We start from the raw sequence: 18,852 nt of genomic DNA, 5'->3' as shown, positions 1-18,852 counted from the left end.
AAATAATATTTCTTATTTTGGTATTATGTCCAATGATGTGATATGATGCTTATCATTTTGAATTGTAAAGTGAATATGTACAAACACAAAATGATCTCCCCATAGACTGGAAATATGTTTCTAGTTTCACTTTCAGGCTGTAATAGAACAGAAACAGCTGAAATAAAATAGTATTTCTTAAATACCAAGGTTTAAAAACTGGCAAATTGTACTGTGAATAATTGCACATTTCCAGTTGCCCCCTTTTTAGCTGTAAAGTTATTTTGTTTTAAAACATAAACTTTTCATATTTCTTATGAAACAATTTCATATTTAGTAATTATATATTTATAAGTATGCACTAAAATTTACAAAGTAAATTGCATGTAAATAGTACAAATTGTAAATATATAAGTATGTTTAAATATAAAACAAGACTTTATAAAACAAGACTTTATAAACACATATATTCATTCATTACAGTTCAGAGTGCTTGAGATGATGATGAAAATGATGATGATTATTATTAAAAAAATAATAATCATTTGTATTAGTGATACAAGTAGCCTAGTTGAATTTGAATTCTACAAATCCTGAATTTGAGCAGAAAATGAAGGTTCATCTGTAGTTGTGGTTTCTAAGAACTTCACGTCCCACAAGCCTTTGGTGTGCTTACGTCATCCACATGCGCCTGTGCTTCTGTTTTGCTTCCTTCACGCACATGAGACAAACCAACGTGGCTTTTGCTTTTGACAAGAAGTTTTTGCAGCTATTCAATAAATGTACATGTTTATTTAAGAAATACTTTTTATACAAACAACGCCATCAACGAAACGAGCCGTTTGACAAGTAACATAGCTTCTGCCTTGAGACAAACTGGTGAGTTGTTGAATTAGCCGAGTTAGCCGCGTTGATAGAGAAGCAGTGACATTGGCAGAGTCGTTTTCTCGTCTTCAGCAGTGGTTTACATTCGTATGTGTGTTTCTTAAAGTCCTCCTGGAAACATGTTTAATGAGGATGAAGACTGGAGCGACGAACAAGACGCTCAGGTCCTGAGCAAACCTGTCCCAAGAAACACCCAGAAGACGAACGGCAGAACAAATGTCAAGGTAAATGTGCAAGTTGTATTAAAATGAGGGGTAACCAGTATTCCATACCATCTATAATTATATATGGCTTTATTGAGTATCCTGAGTTGTGCAAGTACAGCATACATAGCAGAAGATGATGATTCCTGTTCTCTGGCAGACAGTCAAGCAGGGAAGCATTTAATATGCTGAAGTTATGTTGGATACGAAGTAATGGATAGAAAAATTGAACAAAAAGCTAACAAAAACACAGTAGCTTGTAAGTAACAAATGCATAAATACATCATACAAGTTTTATATAACTTCTTTGCTCTTCTTTAAAAAAAAAAAAAAGAAAGAAATGCAATTGGTAGCAGAAGAAGCCTTTTTAAAATTGTGATTTTCCACAGTTACAAAGATATATTGGACAGTCTTCAACATTAAGCTGCAGGTTTCAGTTAAAGGACTAATTATATTATCTGATTTTATTCCTGGATCAGTCCAAGGTGGTTGGAAAGAAGAGCCTGCTGCGGACCCTGCAGACCCTGGGGTCAGTACCGGAGTGGAAGAATGACGACCATCAACAGGACAGTGACAGTGAGGCAGACGTGGTCCCAGCAAAAAGCAAGAGAAAGAAGAAAAGGAGTAAGAGGCGAAAGCAAGCAGAGACAACAGGAGAACAGCAAGAGAATGGAGACTTGGATCAGACTGTTAATGAGGAGGAACTTGCAACAAAAAAGAGGAAGAAAGACAACAAATTTGGTGAGTAATTAACTGGTTAAAGGCTTACATTTTATATATGTATTTACATTTTAGAGTGTTGAGAAGTATTCATTGGATTGATAAACAACAATGTTGATGTTCACAGTATTTAACTATGAGATAAGATAAGATAATCCTTTCTTAGTCCCGCAGCGGGGAAATTTGCAGGCTTACAGCAGCATAGAGTAAAGTGCACACAAGAGACATAGTAAAAGAAAGACAAGATAAAAATAAAAAATGAAATAAAAAAACAAGTATTATGATAATATCCAATTGTTTGTTTTTTTCCTCCCTCAAGTGGCCCTGAAGCTAAAAACCACACCTTTGGGCAAAACACCAGATACCCAAATTATCAAATCGCAGCCAGAGAACACGGAGCTACTGAACAGACAACAGTGGAAAAACAAAATGAAGAACAAGAGGAAATGTAAAAATAAATTCAGTCAGAATAAACCTGAGAAGGAAATCAATAAAGCAGAATCTGCAGAGCAGCTTGAGCCAAAGGAGGAAGTCAAAATAGATTCATATAGCAACAACAACAACAGTCAGACACCAGCCAAGAAAAAAGAAAAGCAACGTAAACCACAGAAAATGAAAAAGACAGAAGAGGACACAGACATATCTGGTGCAACAAACGCACAGATGCTCAGAGATGAAAAGCAGCAAATTGGTGGCAAAGTTGAAAAAGGTGCAACTGAATCTTCTGCTGATGGACCAAAACAAAAAGCGCATGGACCTAAAGTGGAGATCTCAGGGGAGCCGCACCAGTCACCCATTAAAAGACTGAAACCTGAACTGAGCAAAGAACAGCTTTTCAAAAGAGAGAAGCTAAGGAAATTGCTCAACAGACAGGAACCAGTCCAACAGGAGAGTCCCGCAGAGACAAAAGACGAGCCTGCGGTCCCAGAAGAAGAGGTGAAACCGGACCGCTCTGCCTCCCTGAGGTCCCGCATGGAGCAGCGACTGGAATCGGCTCGTTTCCGATACATCAATGAAGTTTTGTACAGCACGTCCAGCGGCGAGGCAAAGCGTATGTTCAACCAGGACCCACAGTCCTTCGGGATCTACCACAGAGGATACACGGCGCAGGTTCAGAGATGGCCCGCCAATCCAGTGGACGCCATCATCTCTTACATCCGACATAAGTGAGATATTACAAATCAATGTATTAATTTGCCTGTAATTCAGCATTTTGTTTTTTGTTGAAATTCTTCATTTCAGTTCACAAATGTTTCGTAATTTGCACATTGAAATTCATTCTTGGCCTTTGAGAACAGTGTAATAGTAAAATAACCTAAGATCAAAAGTACTTTTATTAGCTTTTTGTTGCTTTCAACTGCACCTTGAAGCCTTCTTCAGCAACTGAAGCTGGCTCAGGCGTCCTAAAATGTAGAATTTGGGTCACAGGATAACAAGTATGATCCATTTCCTACTAAACAAATTCAATTTAAGTCTCACACTCCTCACGTGGGGACACTTGAGCCAGCTCCATTTGCTGAAGACGACCATAGGATGCGGCTTGAAGCTACAAAGAGATTGCAAGTGGGCCTATGAGCTGAGCTTATTTTGTTTCACACCTTGCAAACACGTATATCCGATTGTGATTTTACATCGTAGTTCAGCCCTTTCTTGAAAATTCACTTCAATTGAAGTATGTTGGACAACTTAACACAACAAAATTATAAGGATTATACATTTATAAAAAAATTCACAGTACTTTACAAAGAAAGGTGATTCTGTATAATTTCAGCTCAACATCTGCACCATTTAACACATCTTGAACAGTAAGTGTGGTGTTTCATTTTGTTCACCACGTTTACTAAATTTAGATCCTTGCATTGATCAATACGGCATCATAAAATGCATTGGTACAGACACACCTCTTTAGTTCAGCCTTTTCATAAAACATTAACAAGGCCATCTCTCTGCGCAGCCAAAACAGTAAAAATATTTTAATATCCTTCACATTTCTTGTTGGGGGTCCAAAACTCCCATTATCTACATCATTTATCTGCTGCACACAGTAAATACCTTCCATTACTTTGCTGAAGACGTTGTGTCAGCGAAGAATAATGTAGGCGATAATGCTGCACTGTGGGTGTTGAATTGATGCTTAATTTGGCTGCTGTGGGAAGACGGCTTTGTTAATGTCAGCAGTTTTGGGAGATCAACTGTTTATGGTCCTATTAACTATAGATCTACATTGGTTCTGTGTTGTTTTATTTAAAGGTGAGCCACTAGTTTAAATTGTATATGCTATTATTGTTAAAACATCAATTGTTCCATTTATTTCAGACCTCCCTCTATGGTGGTTGCAGACTTTGGTTGTGGTGACTGTAAGATAGCGCGCAGCGTGAAGAACAAAGTGCACAGCTTCGACTTGGCAGCTGCCTGCGAACTTGTCACAGTCTGCGACATGGCCGACGTGAGTGTGTTTGTGTTTTTCTGCATGCCAATCCACTTAGAGTCTGTGATTGTTAGAAAATAAAACTCATTCTCTCCTATGCAGGTCCCGCTCCGTGACGGCTCTGTGGACATCGCTGTGTTCTGCCTTTCTCTCATGGGAACCAACCTGGCAGATTTTCTAGTCGAGGCCAACCGTGTGTTAAAGAAGGGGTAAAATATGTCACACTGATTTAGTTCAGGCAAAGCATTTTTTTTTTGTGTATGTATACTACATGTCTGGATAACTGATTTGCACAATCATTGTAGGGGTGTCCTGAAGATAGCAGAGGTGGCGAGCAGGTTCGAGAACGTGCGGAACTTTATCGCTGCACTGGCAAGTCTGGGTTTCAAGATTGTGTCCAAGGTGAGACAACAAACGAGGTGACATCAGGGACGGACAAAAGCCTTATTTGTCCACTTTCTCACATTTTTTTATATATAGATTAAATAAAAAGAGCAAAACTTTTGCACTCCAGTAGGACGACAGGTGCGTAGGAGAATACCTTAAGTAGACAATATAGATCAAAAAAATAACCTGATGAAGGTCTACGCACCGAAACGTCGTGACTAAAATACATTTATACGCAAGTGAAGAAGCCAGTGTGCGGGAGTTTTTGTTCTATATATAGATTAAATAAAATGGTAAGCTCATACTCTAATTATGAGAAACCAAATGACGCAAACGGTCAGTCTCGCATGTAAACACCTTAATTTCACACTTTTGTTTCCAGGTGTTTAATCATAAACAGAAATATAGGCAGTAGTATTTATTGTCATGACAGGTATCCAGATTTTTTTTTTCCTTTTTAAAAAGGCAGTTTGCTCAAAGAGGGAGTAAGTAGCTGGCAGCTGCATCTTTCATAATTTTTAGTTCGAGGTTGTGGTGCTCTGGGCAGGAAAATATATTCAGTAAACTGGTTTATTGTTGGCAACAAACAGACTGTATTAAAAGGTAGATGTACATCATTTAAACTGTTCAATCTGAAGATTTTAACCAAACAATGGCATCTGCATGTATGTGATTTGTATTTTGATTCTTTTTTTTTCTTCCTATAGGACACAGAGAGCACTCATTTCTACTCCTTTGAATTAATGAAGACGGGAGATGCTCCAGAAAATATAAAGAAATTTGGACTCGAGTTGAGGCCCTGTGTCTACAAGAAAAGATGAATGAATGTGGGAGGACTTTATGCAAACAATGGTTTTGTTATACAGGGATACTGTCGTTTCAGAAGCAGAAAGTTTGTTCAGCTTGGTTCTAATGTTTTTCAAAGCAGCAGTTGTACATTTGTATCTAAATGTATCGTATTTGATTGCTACATTTTGAAGCCTCTGTAACTCACAGATTTGAACAGAGCTGAGTTATCTACATTAATTGTACATGGTTTTTCATGTAATACATCAATATAGATATGTGCTGATCAGTAAAATAACCCTGAGTGTTCTTTTGTTGGAATGAAAACCTACATCAATACACCATATTGTATACAGGCCACCATTTTAGTAATTTTTTACAAGAAAACACTTTAAAGTTAAGCTTGTCCCGTTGAAAAATACTGACAATTCTGGAAAGGGAAAAATTAAATATACATTAAAAAAATAAAATGAATCTGTCTTGTGACTTTATGACCTACAGAGCAGGAGAACTGATTGGAGTGTTTTGTTTTTTCTAAGTGCCACGTTTGTATTGCTCTCAACCACTAATTCAATGGTCGCTATGAAATCAAAACTTTGTTTCCTTTTAAGTTTTTGCAAAGGTTCTCTTAGATTTATTAAGTGTATAATAAATCTAAGAGAACCTTTGCAAAAACTTAAAAGGAAACAAAGTTTTGATTTCATAGCGACCATTGAATTAGTGGTTGTGACTAAAACTTATTCACTCAGTTGTGTGTGTGTGTGTGTGTGTGATCATTTGCCACAAGAGGGTGTAACAGCACTGCAACCCAATGTGGTCAGATGAGATGAGGATGAGTGTGTCTGCATCTGGTTCCTGAACTGTATGAGAATTTATTTATAGAGTTTACTCCGGTTGTCACAGCAGATGGTCCTCACTGATTTAGTCGACCAAAGATATCACAAGGGCAGGTGGTGGGGAGTCAAAGTTATCTCTGCTATATCTGGATATGCGCTTGTTTTAGTTCAGTCATGTGGTAGGAACTTGATAAAAACAGCAAATTATAAAATAAGAATTTATTTGGACGATTTTATTGACAACAATGTACATTAAAAAAAAAATCAAAATTCAAGTATGATGAAGTGCAAAGATAATGCTTTTAAATCATTAATGCCAATCAGTCAAAATTAAAAACCTTAATAATTCACATTTCAGACCATACAAAGGATTATTTCACTTCTAATCCTGAACTCATATGAAATTGCACAAAAATAATAAATGCTACAGTTCCAGCAAGCCTTCACATCTTGTTTGTGCACAATGCAAAGCAGAATGTTTGAATCCAAAGCCTTTTTTTCTTCACACGTTAGTCTTGATGTCAATCACTATGGAGTAACTGACCAGCTGAGCGTAGTCCTTATTGTTATTTTCCATCATTGCTGGTTTGTTCACCTCAGGAGACCCGGGCTCTTGCATCAGAGATGTTAAAGTCGAGAGAGACTCCTTTTCCTGAATTATATATATAGGGAGAGTGCAGGAGCAAGAGAAAAGAAGGAAACGGGTTGAGAGACTCTACTGATTTCAGATTTGTATAATAAAAATAATGATTCACAAAGAAAAACTGGATTTCTAAAGAAAAATGAACTTGTATGTTAACAAAATGTTGTCTTACCTTATATTGTGCCTTGCTATTTCCTTTGCTGTAAAACAAAAAAAAGATTGTGTGAATCATGTGAATGATCTCGTTTTTTTCTTGTAGGGCTGAACATCACCACTAGATGGCACTGTGACTTAATCTGACACACAGAGTTCAGTTCAAATGGGGAAGTTGCAGGTGTGAATGCATTGTGCTACAGGAGTATCAATGGAGAAGGCAAGCGGTGACCTGAGTCCTCATAATTGATCTCTCATGTCAGAAGAAGCATCTCACTTTGTACATTATGACCTCAGAGACATCAACGCAATGAAGACATGCAGCCGTCAAGAAGTGTCCCGGGTACTGGGGGGGTAGGGTGTGAGGGGGGTTGACACTGGTTTCCAAAATAGCTTTTCTCCCGGGGAGTCATGTTTTCTTGTGTACGCTTGTTGTACGCTGTGTGACTGACCTTCCCAAATTAGCCTGACGGGAACCTCCCACTGGAGCCGGGGATAATGGGACTGAGGCTCTGTCAACCAATGGCACCTTGACCAAATGTTCTGACCAGAGAGCCGGGCCTATTGATACTGCTTCTGAACTGCTGTTGTGCTGCGCGGTGCAGCTTTAGTCACAGCGAGGCCTGATCCGATCCAGACAAACATTCTTGAGAGAAGTTAGATGTGGCAGTGAATGTGAAAAATGTGGAAAGTTCTGCAGGCAGAAGCCATTAAACAGTTCTAGGATTGTGACAGATATCCCACATCAGTCGTAAATGACAAGTGGCTCGCTAATTTTTTCCAACTGCAGTAAGATTAAGAGATGGATTTGTGGATTTTTTTCTCATGGTGAATGGCAGCACGAATTTCATTACCCTAATAACTTTAGAAATCGTGGACTTTGAACCTTTTACCTTCGCTTTTGCAATGTGGCATTGATGATAATAGGCCAACGAACAGCAGTCTACTGCAGAGAGTGCCAGAAGTAACACTGCTAAAAGCCAGAGCAGGAAACTGGACGATAAATCTGTTTATTTCCCATGTTCTACCTGTCTGCAAACAGGGCTGCGGTGGCAGAGGCACCTGTCTGCTTCTGACAACACTGCTTCCTGTTTATGAATATCAGCATGATACTGAGGTTTTTGGTGAGTTGGGTTAACAATCCACGCATCCTGTTTGTCTCGTATCATATTACACTGCCAGCGTTGCCCTCACATGCCCGTCAACACATCACCTGTAGAGTTGCAACCAAGGTTACATGTGCAGGCATTTAACTCACCAGCAAACCCAGAGGATGATGATGAGGATGAGTAGGATGACCAACGCCGAAGAAATGCAGATAATGGCAACAAGTGCTGAAACACATGGATGGACACAGTTGTCTAAGCCACAAATATAAAAAAGAAGTCCCAGCAAACTCCACACTGTAAACATATCTCAGCATGTTGATATGATCAGAATGTCTTGAGTAAACATTCCACTCTGATTGTAGATGAAAAAAACAATGTGGTCCATACTCACCGAACAGCTTGTTCTCACTCGTGACCTCCACTTGAATGTTGACTGTGGCTGTGTGGTGATAGAAGGACGCCCGGCAGCTGTACAGGCCTTCATCCTGCTCTGTGAGTTCTGATTGGAAGACCATTGCATCTCCGTCCATTTGGACAAATGAGCCATCACTCCTGAAACACGAATGACTTTTAACTGAATTTGTCTCTGAAGGAGTATTTTTATACATTTTTCTTATTGTGAACAAGTCACTCAAATAAACAGAAACCAACAATGTGTTAGTCCATCTCTCAAATGTTTCTGACTTTCTACTCTGTTCACACCTCACCTGTTCCTACACTCGAGACATAAATGTTCAAGATTGCACCAAAATATGAAGTTTAATTTGTTTGTTAAGAGGCTCAGTCATTTCCTCTCTCAGCTGGGCACTGTAGTTTTTCGCAAAAAGTACTCAAATACATAATAGGAGTCCTTGCACATTAGTTGGTGGCTATCTTCAGCTGTGGATTTACACACATTTGGTGCTCTAGTGAGTATTTACAGCAGGATGTATGTGTGGAGTTGACCTAAAATAAACTACAGTGCCCACGATGAGTTCATTGGATTATAGAATCTCTCTAAACTCATACTTTAATGTCAAAGTTAGCTGGATGATATCCATGTTGTGCAAACAATCAACTTAACATTTCCAGGCTGATAATTGTTAACTCTGGGTGTAATAGCTCCTTTAAATTGGGCGACCATTTAACTTGTGCTGTACAGGTGCATCCTCATTAGGTGGTAGATAACGGAGGATACATCACCTTTTACAGATGAGGTTGTACTCTGGCACGTTGCCTTCGACTCGGAGCAGTACTCTCTGGTTGTGCTGATATTCTTGGAGAGCTAGTCTGTGTGTGATGGTTTCACCACCGTAGCGGCTTTGCAGAGGAGTCGTGTGGTTTAAGACTCTCACAGAGGATATATCTGCAGAAAAATCAGTTGAAGCTGAATCTCGTATCTTTGGATCGCTGAATGCATTAATGCGAATTACTGCATTTGGAGCAACTGAAGTGTGCAGGTGCTCGTCTGAGTATTGTTTCTGTTAAACTCACGGTATCTGGGGACATGAATGGTCTTTTGATCTGTGGCTCCATGGTCAAAACGATACACACAGGTCAGGTCCTGTCCCTCATGAAGGGCCAGAGGAAACTGGTAAGTCAGCCTGGCTTTAATGACGCGCCCCTCGTACTCTGAGTGCAGGGATGTTTGGCCTTTGGCATTTTCGGGAAGGACCCAGGCGAGGTTAGTCCCGACCCCCTTCTCTCTGCAGTCACACACTGCCAGCCAGAGAAGAGAATCCTGCTGCCTCACCAGAGACACACTCAGGAGAGGGGCTTCTGAAGAAAGAAAACAAGGGGTGACAGGAAGAGGATAAGCAGCTGCGTGAGTTTGTGTGAGTCACAGAGAGAAATGTTGCAAAGAAAGAAATAACGTACTGTGCACAAGAATGTGTATTGTCCTTTTCTCTGGTGCCTCCAGGCTTGGATGCTCCACTGTGCAGGTCAAATTCTGACCAGAATACAGAGATGACAGGACATGCGCAGAGCTCCGGACCGATACCAAACCATCGGCCTGGACTTCAGTCTCAGACAGATAACTGATGCTGCTGTCACCGTTTCCAACATGCCAGCTTATGGTTGCTGCAGGGGCAACGCTGTCCACAGAGCAGTCCACCTTTGTGAACTCGTGACCGTCTCTCCACTCAGTGCTGGAGTTGATGGTGATTTTAGGGCGAGCTGCGTGGGAAAGAGAAGATGAAAAAACTACAGGAAGCGAGGGGTTTCTTTTGAGAAAAATATAAAAATCTATGACGCTTGTACGGCCAAAAACGTCCGCTACTCAGATAAAATTATCCACCGCTTGATTTGTAGAACATACCGCAAAGAGGGAGGGTAATGCTTCTGTTCTCTGGCTCCTCAAACGCAGGGTGATTTATCACACACTCTGCAGTGAGCTCCCAAGGCGAGCAGGCTGGGAGGAGTAAAACTCCCCTGACAGAGTGGCTTCCATTATGAGAAGTGAAATTGAACCAAGAGACTCCAGACACACCCTCTGGTAGAAGCCAGGACATGTTGGCTGCAGGAACAGCATCAGCTGCTGAGCACTCAATCACCCCGTGTCCATCTTCGGTCTGCAAATCGACTCGAATTGTTGGTGGAACTAAGAGGAGAGACGGTTTCACACAATGTAGAAAATTCTAAATGTAGCCGGGAAAGTCTTTTAGGAGGTAAATGCAGAGAGCTTCACCTACCAGGCTGTATAACTTTAGGTTTAACCGTGACATTAAACTTCAGCGTCGCATTAAGATGGTGATAGGAGAAGAAGCATTCATACAGTCCGGCATGATGGTTCTCCGCTGGACCCTGAACTGAGAGGCTGCTGCCAACCAGCTCCACACCGTCAGGCAAGGGCCCGTCATCTCTAGAGGGAAACACAAGCAGGAATACAAAGAGGAATCCATGTTTGCGTTATAATGTTTTTAACCACTATCAAAATATGACTGTTATTTCAATCAGGAAACAAGTCTACATCTGGTTCCTGCCGTCTATCACTTGTGGTTTTGTGCCACCAACCGTCTTACCACATCCTCCACAGGGTACGTATTGTTTCAGTCAGTACTATTGATGTTAACTGTTTCTGTCAATGTGTTTCCCCATATTTTCAACTTTTTGCAAGAGGAAAAGAAAACAAGACACTAAATTAAGAAAACAAAAGAATAAATACAATTACAGATTGTATTTATTCAAGTCGATTTTTTACTAAACTTAATTGTTCTTACTTTTTGCAGGTGACGTTGTAATGTGGCACATTTCCAGTCACCTGTAGGCTGATGACGGTGTCTCTCTCTCCTTCCTGCACCTCTAAGGTTTCAGTGCCTTGGAGGTGATCACTGTTGCTTCCAAGCTCCGAGTACAGTAACAACTGAACTTCAGAAAAATCTGCAGAATAATAAAGCACATCTCTGTTTTCTGCAACTTCTACACCATGACCATCAGCAGAGTTATTTTAAAGGTGAACCATTGCTAATACTCACAAAGAGACGGCAGTGTTATGACTCGTGACACTTGATGTGTAAATTTGGGGTGATCAAACACACAGGTGACATTGTGCCCCTCATAAACTGTTGCACTGAGGACGACTGAGCTTGTCTGCATGTCTGAGTCTGTGTTGTCCTCTCTCTGCAGCTCTTCGTTGCTGTTCAAAGCCAAGGCGATGTCAGTGTCAGGTCTCCCTCCGGATGAAATGCACGAGACCACCCAGAACTCACTTCCTCCGCGTTGTACCATCTCTGCTTTAATGCTCACATTTGGCCTCGCTAAAGGAGCAGGAAGAAAGGCGAGAAGAGTTATTCTTTCTCGAGGTCTGATGTTTTTTCCAGCAAATCTAAAAGTCAGATATCAAGTTGAGGCTCAGGGTGTTTTTGTTGAATAGGAAGCTGGGGCCGGATGAGCTAAACACAAGCCGTAAGGGGCTGCTGCTCGGGTTTTTGGAGAGTGCTGACTTAGGCTTATCACCTGTCCCATCTGTTGGCCGGGCTGCAGCTGAGAGCAGATGTCTGGCCCAGCTGCTGTCCAACCGAAGCTGAGAGAACCACAGGCTTTAATGCAGGGAATCAGCAGAGATCAGAGTCTATTATCAAATACATAAAAGTTGTGGTGTCGTACAATATCTAGCCATCCCTAACGAGTAAGAGAAGTGAGCCAGGGTGTTGGGGAAGGGTATGAGCGATTAAAGTGAGTTAAAGCACTTTGGCTTTAAAATGTTCATCTGTTGACACCTATAGTTCAGTGTGGATTCAACCACTGCAGCTGGAAAATTAACTAAACTGCAGTTTCTCAGCGGGGTGTGAATGTATCACGGACAAATGAGCTGGCTGGCATGGCTGGTGCTAATGGATCTTTACATCGTGCAGACTGCAATAGATGATCTGCACAGTTGAAAGTTCCCTTGACAAACTGATTTTGTCTGTTTTGGTCCCTACCAACCACATAGGGAAAATATTTGGCAGGTTGTTAACTTTGTTTGTGAATATAGATTGTAGCTGCTTTTTACCCCATAAAAAGTCTAAACGTTGGACAAAATGTTGACTAATTGAAGTGAGTATCCAGGATTTCTAGTTCCTTGTCACTCAAGATTCTTTGCATAAACATTTCCATTTCATAGTGTATTAGAACTTTGTGGAAGTTGAAAGTTGGAAGATTGGAGAAATTGGCTTCACCACTCAACCAAATGATTTTACTTACATAAAGGCAGTTCGTGAGTAAAAGTTTTTGATAAAAAAAAAATTTGAACAGAAGAAATGTAGTCACCAAATTGTACACTGCTGTTATTAATTATTTACTGGCGTGTTGCTGCATTGTGGCGTTCCAAATGCTCGACGTCAGTGAAAAGAGTGCATCCCCACACGAATGCATTGCATTGTGCAGTGTGATTTATGGTCTGTCACTGTGTATGTGGAGCAGAGTGGGAAGGAACGGCCAGCATGAAAAATCAGCAAGAAAATGTTATTGTGTTTTGAGATGCTGAGTCATGATGCACGATCACAAAACTCAGACTGGTGAGTGCAACACAATATGTCCCCTCCTGGTAACACAAATGAACAAATACAACAACACCGACACGCTCAGTTGTGAGTGTGAGCTTACTGTAAGTTTCCACCCTGACTGTGGTGAGTTTGGGGTCTGGGAAGGTTGGGTGTACAACCACACAAGTCACGCTTTCCTCGTCCTGCAGGTGGGTGGGGAACCGGAGGATGCTGCTCAGGGTGGAGGTGCCGTTTGAGTGAACGGTTTCACTCACGTCCACAGCAAAAGTGTCATATGAAGGAGGACGGCCTGCGACCAACCAGCTGATCTGAGGCCTAGGCCTACCACCGACCGCAGAGCATGAAACCGACTGGTAGTGAGAGCCGTTTATGGTCTCTGCATTCACCAGCATCTGTACATCAGGCCGAGCTGTGAACAAAGATAGTAAACATGTCAATCTTCCTAGACATGACATATGCATGACTTGAGTCGAACATACATTATCATTAAGTTAAATTCAAATCAGATTGGTGGTGCATCAGTTATTACCTTTTAGATTTATTTTAAATTATGGCAACCCCATTGGGCAAATTTCTTATCATAGTGGTGAAAGAAAGAAAATCATATATTATTGGGTTTGCTTACCTACAACAGTGAGATATAGGCTTCCAAGATACTGTTCATCCTCTGTTCTAAACTCACAGATGTATTCTCCCTCTGCTTCCACACTGGACACCTTCATCCTAACTGTGAGGTTGGAGAGAGACTCAGGCTGTGAGATGTTATCGCGGCTAAAGGCTTTGCCATTTACAAACCCGGCCAGTCGCTTGGATTTCATTTTGTTGTTGATCTGGCGTTTCCACTCGGCGCTCTCGATTTTGTCCTCGCCCTGATATCTACAGCTCAGGTAGACGTCCTCTCCCAGGAATGCTGTGATGTTGGGAGTGAAATCAATAACCGTCTCTCCAGCCGGATCTGTGACACAAAACAGCATAATGTTCAGTAACAACAAGATGTCATAAATTCAGCTGAACAGCCCTGAAACCGCAAACAGCAGCAAAGCAGAAATGTTTGAGGGGCAAAATGTGATTGTTCCTGACCGACAGCAGGTTGACAGATGTCCACTGTTGTGCTTATGAAAGTGCTTTCTGCACATCCTATTGTCTCTCACTAGCTGAGTGAAACTGTGATGGATGAGAATGACTAACCGGCTCAGCGGTGATGTGGCTCTCAGTCATTTTATCATTATTAGAATGTGTCAATGACTAATCAATAAAAACAAGAGTAAGAGTCTACAGCCATGCTAACACGCTCACACTGACAATGTTAACATGCTGATGTTTAGCGGGTAATGTTAACCACGTTCACTCTCTTAGTTTAGCGTGTTTACTGATTAGCCCTTAATATAAAGTACAGCCGAGGCTGATTGGCATATCATTAGTTTTGCACATATTTAGACAAATTCAGTAAGATACAGTAATGTCGGTACAAAATGTCACACTGACCACAGGCCAGACCAATGATGCCATTTGTGCTGCTAGAATGGCTTACAAACATGGCTCTTCAACCCAAACTGATATGAAAGTATAGGTTAAAGATGGAGTAGCCCTCTAATAGTCAAAGGGATGAGAACAGGAATTGGACTTTGTTCACACAATGGCACTTGACAAATGCAACCTTGTCCCCACAGTTTATATTTAGTGGAGGACTCCATTATGTTAATGAAATGAAAACAGTCCAAAAGTTACGCCCTGATCCATCCACCAACACCGACGACCACTTCCCTCCACACTGCTCAGAAATCAGCCACAGTTAGGGGAGGTTTCAGAGGAAAGGACATTTATTAGAGAATGACAGGTTTTAACACTTGCAGAAAGGACAGTGTGCTGGCTCCAATGCATACAAAGTTCCAATAATGCTGCTTCCTCTGCTGACTTTATCAAAGTGCACCTGAGGACATAGTTTGCCCCATCAGCCAGCTGGAGCCAAGAACCTGTATTCAGCTTTAGATACATGATGAGTAAAATAATGGTACTGCACTGCAATATGGAAAACCACAGAACTTACAGCCAGCTGCTGCAGTCTAAACCAAACTGTTTGCATCAAACAACGTAAAAGCTGAAACGCTGTTGGTCTTACTATACATCACAGCAAATGGAAACAATGTAGAGAGCCTCCAAAGCCTTTTAGGAGGAAAGGACACAGAGGGAGAGAAATAAATATGCTGCATCAGTTCAATTACGCCTTGTGGGTTTATAATTGATTTGCCCTTGCAGGTTATTGCCAAAATAAATGTCAGCCAAGCATGGAAAAGGCACACCTTAAGGATACAAACTAAGTAATAACTGAGAGAAGGGGGGAAAAAATCAGTTATTCATGCGCTGCACCATATTTCCTGAGCCCCAGGGGCTTCTTTTTCTCACCAAACAGCAACCATTCACCAGTGATGCACAGCAACTCTTCCTTTACAGACTGGGGATGTGGTAAACAAATAAGACTTTCGACTTTGAGGGACAGAGCTTTTTCACATGTTCAAACTTTCATCTCCAGCTGGAAGTCCCAGTGACAGCAGAAACAAAGACTTTAGACTGAAACCAAAAAAGACATACAGTAGAAAATCTGAACTGTAGGCTGCAGAGGGTTTCTCCCTCACACAAAGAAAAACCTTAACGGCCCTCATATATTAACTTTTAAAGGCTGTAAAGGAAACTAATGTGGTTTTAGGTGACACCACTGGTCAATAATAACGAACTGACTGCTGGAGTGACAATACCAATCATCAGCAATATACTGCAGAAACAGTTATTATTTAGTGCATTCAAGATGCATCCAGCATGTGGCTTTATTGCCTGTATGCATTTATAAATTGGACTAATCACTTAAGAAAACCATAGCAGCACTGTTTAGTGCAAATGCCACAGGTTAAACAAGACCTTGAGGGTTAGTAAAATAAGGCCATAAATAGCTGACAGTCACAGACAGATTAGACCCAGATTAACCCTGCAGACTTACCCAGGATTTCCAAGCAGTGAGCAACATTTAGGACCAAACCCAAAATAAACAGCCCAGAGCATCCCATGATGGTGTCATTGAGTGAAACGGAGTTGGATCATCTGACAGTATGTAGGGCATAAGGGTATTTAAAGTGTGTGTGTGTGTGTGTGTGTGTTCTGTGGTTTATGGTTAGATGTACACACCCTCTACAGCTGAGGCTCATGTTTTTGCCTTCTTGGGTGCATGTTTGCTGCCATTGGTACACCCATAGGTATACAGGTCCACACGCACACACACACACACACACACACACACACACACACACACACACACACACACACACACACACACACACACACACACACACACACACACACACACACACACACACACACACAGACACACAGTATGAAAGCTGTTTGTAAAACCGCTTCTCCCTTTTTGCTTTCTGAAACAATAAATGGGCTTCTGTGTATCAGAGTTGCTGCAGATTTGCATGTCTCTCACGGTTTTCCTCTTCACAGTCTGTTTCCTTCACAGTCTTCACAAGTCGCCATGCACTGTGTCTGTTCAGTTAGACGGCCACCTCATATAGCAGGGCGCCATGGGAAGTGGTAAAGACATGCATCATTCATACCGTCCCGTCCCTGCTGGGGCACTGGTAGACTGCACGTATACGAGACAGCTCGCTACGGCTTCTCATGCCCTGCAGTTTGGGAAATCACTCACTTCTGGGTATTGTTTTGTGGCATAATGCTCCTCTAATTCACTTTGAGGCGGTGCGGGGGTTTTTCTTACTTCCTCAGTCAAGACTTATTGGCGGAGTACAATTTGTCACCCTGCGAGGAAAACTGCAAACAGAAACAAATGTGGGTGAGAAAGATAAAGATGTTTTGCATGGGGCTCAGCATTGCACAGCAGTTCAAGCCGGTTTATGAGAGAGGGGTTCAACTTTAGTGTTGAGTCATCGAGACCACAGGAGGATGACGGTGAATGAAATGAGCTGACAAAAAAATCTAAAACTTCTTGCTGCCAACACATTTTGATTTTGTGTGGTTTGTAACGGCTTTTTGAATCTCTGGTTTGAAATTGGCAGCCGTAGTGACATTGTGCAGCCTGTGAAAGTGTGTTTTACAACAAAGAAAATATTTGTTGCATACTCTCATTCTCCCTCTACCTCACACACACACACACACACACACACACACACTACAGCAGATGGATTCTTCAGTAAGGCCCACACTGCATAACACAAATATCCCTTAAAATGCTTTATCATCCACACAACTCCCTTAAAATGCTGCAGGGTTGAATTTTTCTGTGCATGGTAAAAGGCCAATGCCCTTACTTACACCCTTAATTCATGAGTGAGATACCTGGATCACTCTAACCTCCATTTGAAAGTCCTTCAAAGGGTTTTATGAAATTTGTATCAATGTGTTAATCACATCCTGCTTCCTTGTTAGGTTTTTCTTGAGTTATTTTGTAAAATAAAACAGATTGAAAAGAAGATGAGAAGCAATTTTTTTCCTAATATATATTTGTAAAAAAACATAGAAATCAGCTTCCGAACCGCACAGATTCATAAGGTTTTGTCGGCATGATAAGCAAGATTAGAGCTCTTATTACTTCCAGTCTTGCGCCCTGAATGTGTACTGACTGTGGATGATTGTATCTCTGGAAGGTAAAAAGTTCAGTCTATTACCGAAGCTGCACGCAGCATCTGACTGGGGGGCAAACACTTGACACAGAGTCGAATCTGTCTCTAAAATAGTCATATGAACACGGAGCTGGTGGTCATTTTCCAGCTAATCAAATCACTTGAAGTGGTCATTCCCTGAAGGTGGAGGTGGAGTGGAGTTTGGAGAAAGAGTCTGGAAACCTTCAGTCTTTTCCGGGTGTGCCCTACTGTCTGCGAGCTAATGCGTTTTACTGACAATGACTTGTTAATATTTCATAGACAAGGTACTTATAGATTTCACAGATGTACAACTGGCATCCTTTTCACCTTGCTGGCTTTCTCTTTGGACACACATGCAGAACTTCTGCTGGAAAAAAGGTAGTTGGTGATCAGCCAGTAATATCATGTGTGCAGGAAAGCACCGGCGAAGCTGCCTGTGAAGGGCTGCGTGGTAACCTACTTAACTCTGTGGAACCTTATCATCCCTTTATTCAGAGGAGGAAACTCACCGATCATCTGCACCATCTCTTCCTGCTGTTATTCATTTACAGCTGAATTATCACTAAACACTCCTGCACCTTAACCCCCCACACACAGACATAAAGGCGCTTGAGTTTATTCCACAGTGATGCAAAGATAGATTGATTTGCCACTATTAATGTGAATCACATCAAAGTTTTGGCGTGTGACACAGCTGGCATTTGTGTACAAAGGGAAATAAATAGATAAAAGGTAGATAGGCCTAAATCACTACCATCAGCATGCACCTCTCTCAGGGCCTAATCTTAAAAAACAGTTTAATACCACTCACGTTTGAAAGAGACATGTGTGGTCTGCAGCACAGAGAGAGGACAGACCATCTGGTTGGAGAGGTCTCTTATTTCAGAGCACAATGTTCAATCCGCTGGTTTGGAAAACAAGCTGGAATGAAGTAAAACAAGGGTTTTAACATGAAATCGTTTTGGATTTTGTGCTTCAAGGTGTTGGAACAGCCTCCCCAAGGAGACATCTTCAAATGTAAACTTAGAGACTCAACTCTTTAGTGTCTGAGCAAGCTCCTTTGAAGCATGCAAGGGTGTCGGTGACAGCGTCAGCTTGGCT

At 41.4% G+C, this 18,852-nt stretch overlaps 2 protein-coding genes across 5 annotated transcripts; one reads left to right on the top strand and one right to left on the bottom strand.

The window, feature by feature from the left end:
• The first annotated feature begins 683 nt into the window (after window positions 1-683).
• Window positions 684-5,842, top strand: rrp8 (ribosomal RNA processing 8). Of its 2 annotated transcripts, XM_054596682.1 has the most exons (8): window positions 684-858; window positions 971-1,088; window positions 1,547-1,808; window positions 2,107-2,953; window positions 4,104-4,233; window positions 4,318-4,424; window positions 4,521-4,617; window positions 5,310-5,842. In XM_054596682.1, exons 2-8 carry the CDS (start codon window positions 984-986, stop codon window positions 5,421-5,423), a joined length of 1,662 nt encoding a protein of 553 aa, XP_054452657.1. In that variant the 5' UTR covers window positions 684-858; window positions 971-983; the 3' UTR covers window positions 5,424-5,842. The 2 variants fall into 2 exon arrangements, with proteins under 2 accessions (XP_054452657.1, XP_054452649.1); XM_054596674.1 differs by having other exon boundaries at window positions 684-1,088.
• A 612-nt stretch (window positions 5,843-6,454) lies between these two features.
• Window positions 6,455-16,174, bottom strand: si:ch211-149e23.4 (uncharacterized). 3 transcript variants are annotated; one of them, XM_054599505.1, is made up of 14 exons: window positions 16,089-16,174; window positions 13,722-14,051; window positions 13,197-13,505; window positions 11,585-11,866; window positions 11,330-11,489; window positions 10,802-10,971; window positions 10,429-10,710; window positions 9,987-10,313; window positions 9,603-9,887; window positions 9,312-9,474; window positions 8,521-8,681; window positions 8,279-8,354; window positions 7,040-7,067; window positions 6,455-6,876 (listed from the first exon to the last, which is right to left on the bottom strand). In XM_054599505.1, exons 1-14 carry the CDS (start codon window positions 16,153-16,155, stop codon window positions 6,727-6,729), a joined length of 2,790 nt encoding a protein of 929 aa, XP_054455480.1. In that variant the 5' UTR covers window positions 16,156-16,174; the 3' UTR covers window positions 6,455-6,726. The 3 variants fall into 3 exon arrangements, 2 of the variants coding, with proteins under 2 accessions (XP_054455480.1, XP_054455488.1); XM_054599513.1 differs by having other exon boundaries at window positions 6,461-6,876; window positions 9,987-10,286; XR_008531234.1 differs by lacking the exon at window positions 6,455-6,876 and having other exon boundaries at window positions 7,039-7,067; window positions 7,473-8,354.
• Between the last annotated feature and the right edge of the window lie 2,678 nt (window positions 16,175-18,852).

Source organism: Anoplopoma fimbria, chromosome 1 (genome assembly GCF_027596085.1).
Source record: "Anoplopoma fimbria isolate UVic2021 breed Golden Eagle Sablefish chromosome 1, Afim_UVic_2022, whole genome shotgun sequence".
NCBI classification, from domain to species: Eukaryota; Metazoa; Chordata; class Actinopteri; order Perciformes; family Anoplopomatidae; genus Anoplopoma; species Anoplopoma fimbria.
This window is presented reverse-complemented; position numbering and strand designations above follow the sequence as displayed.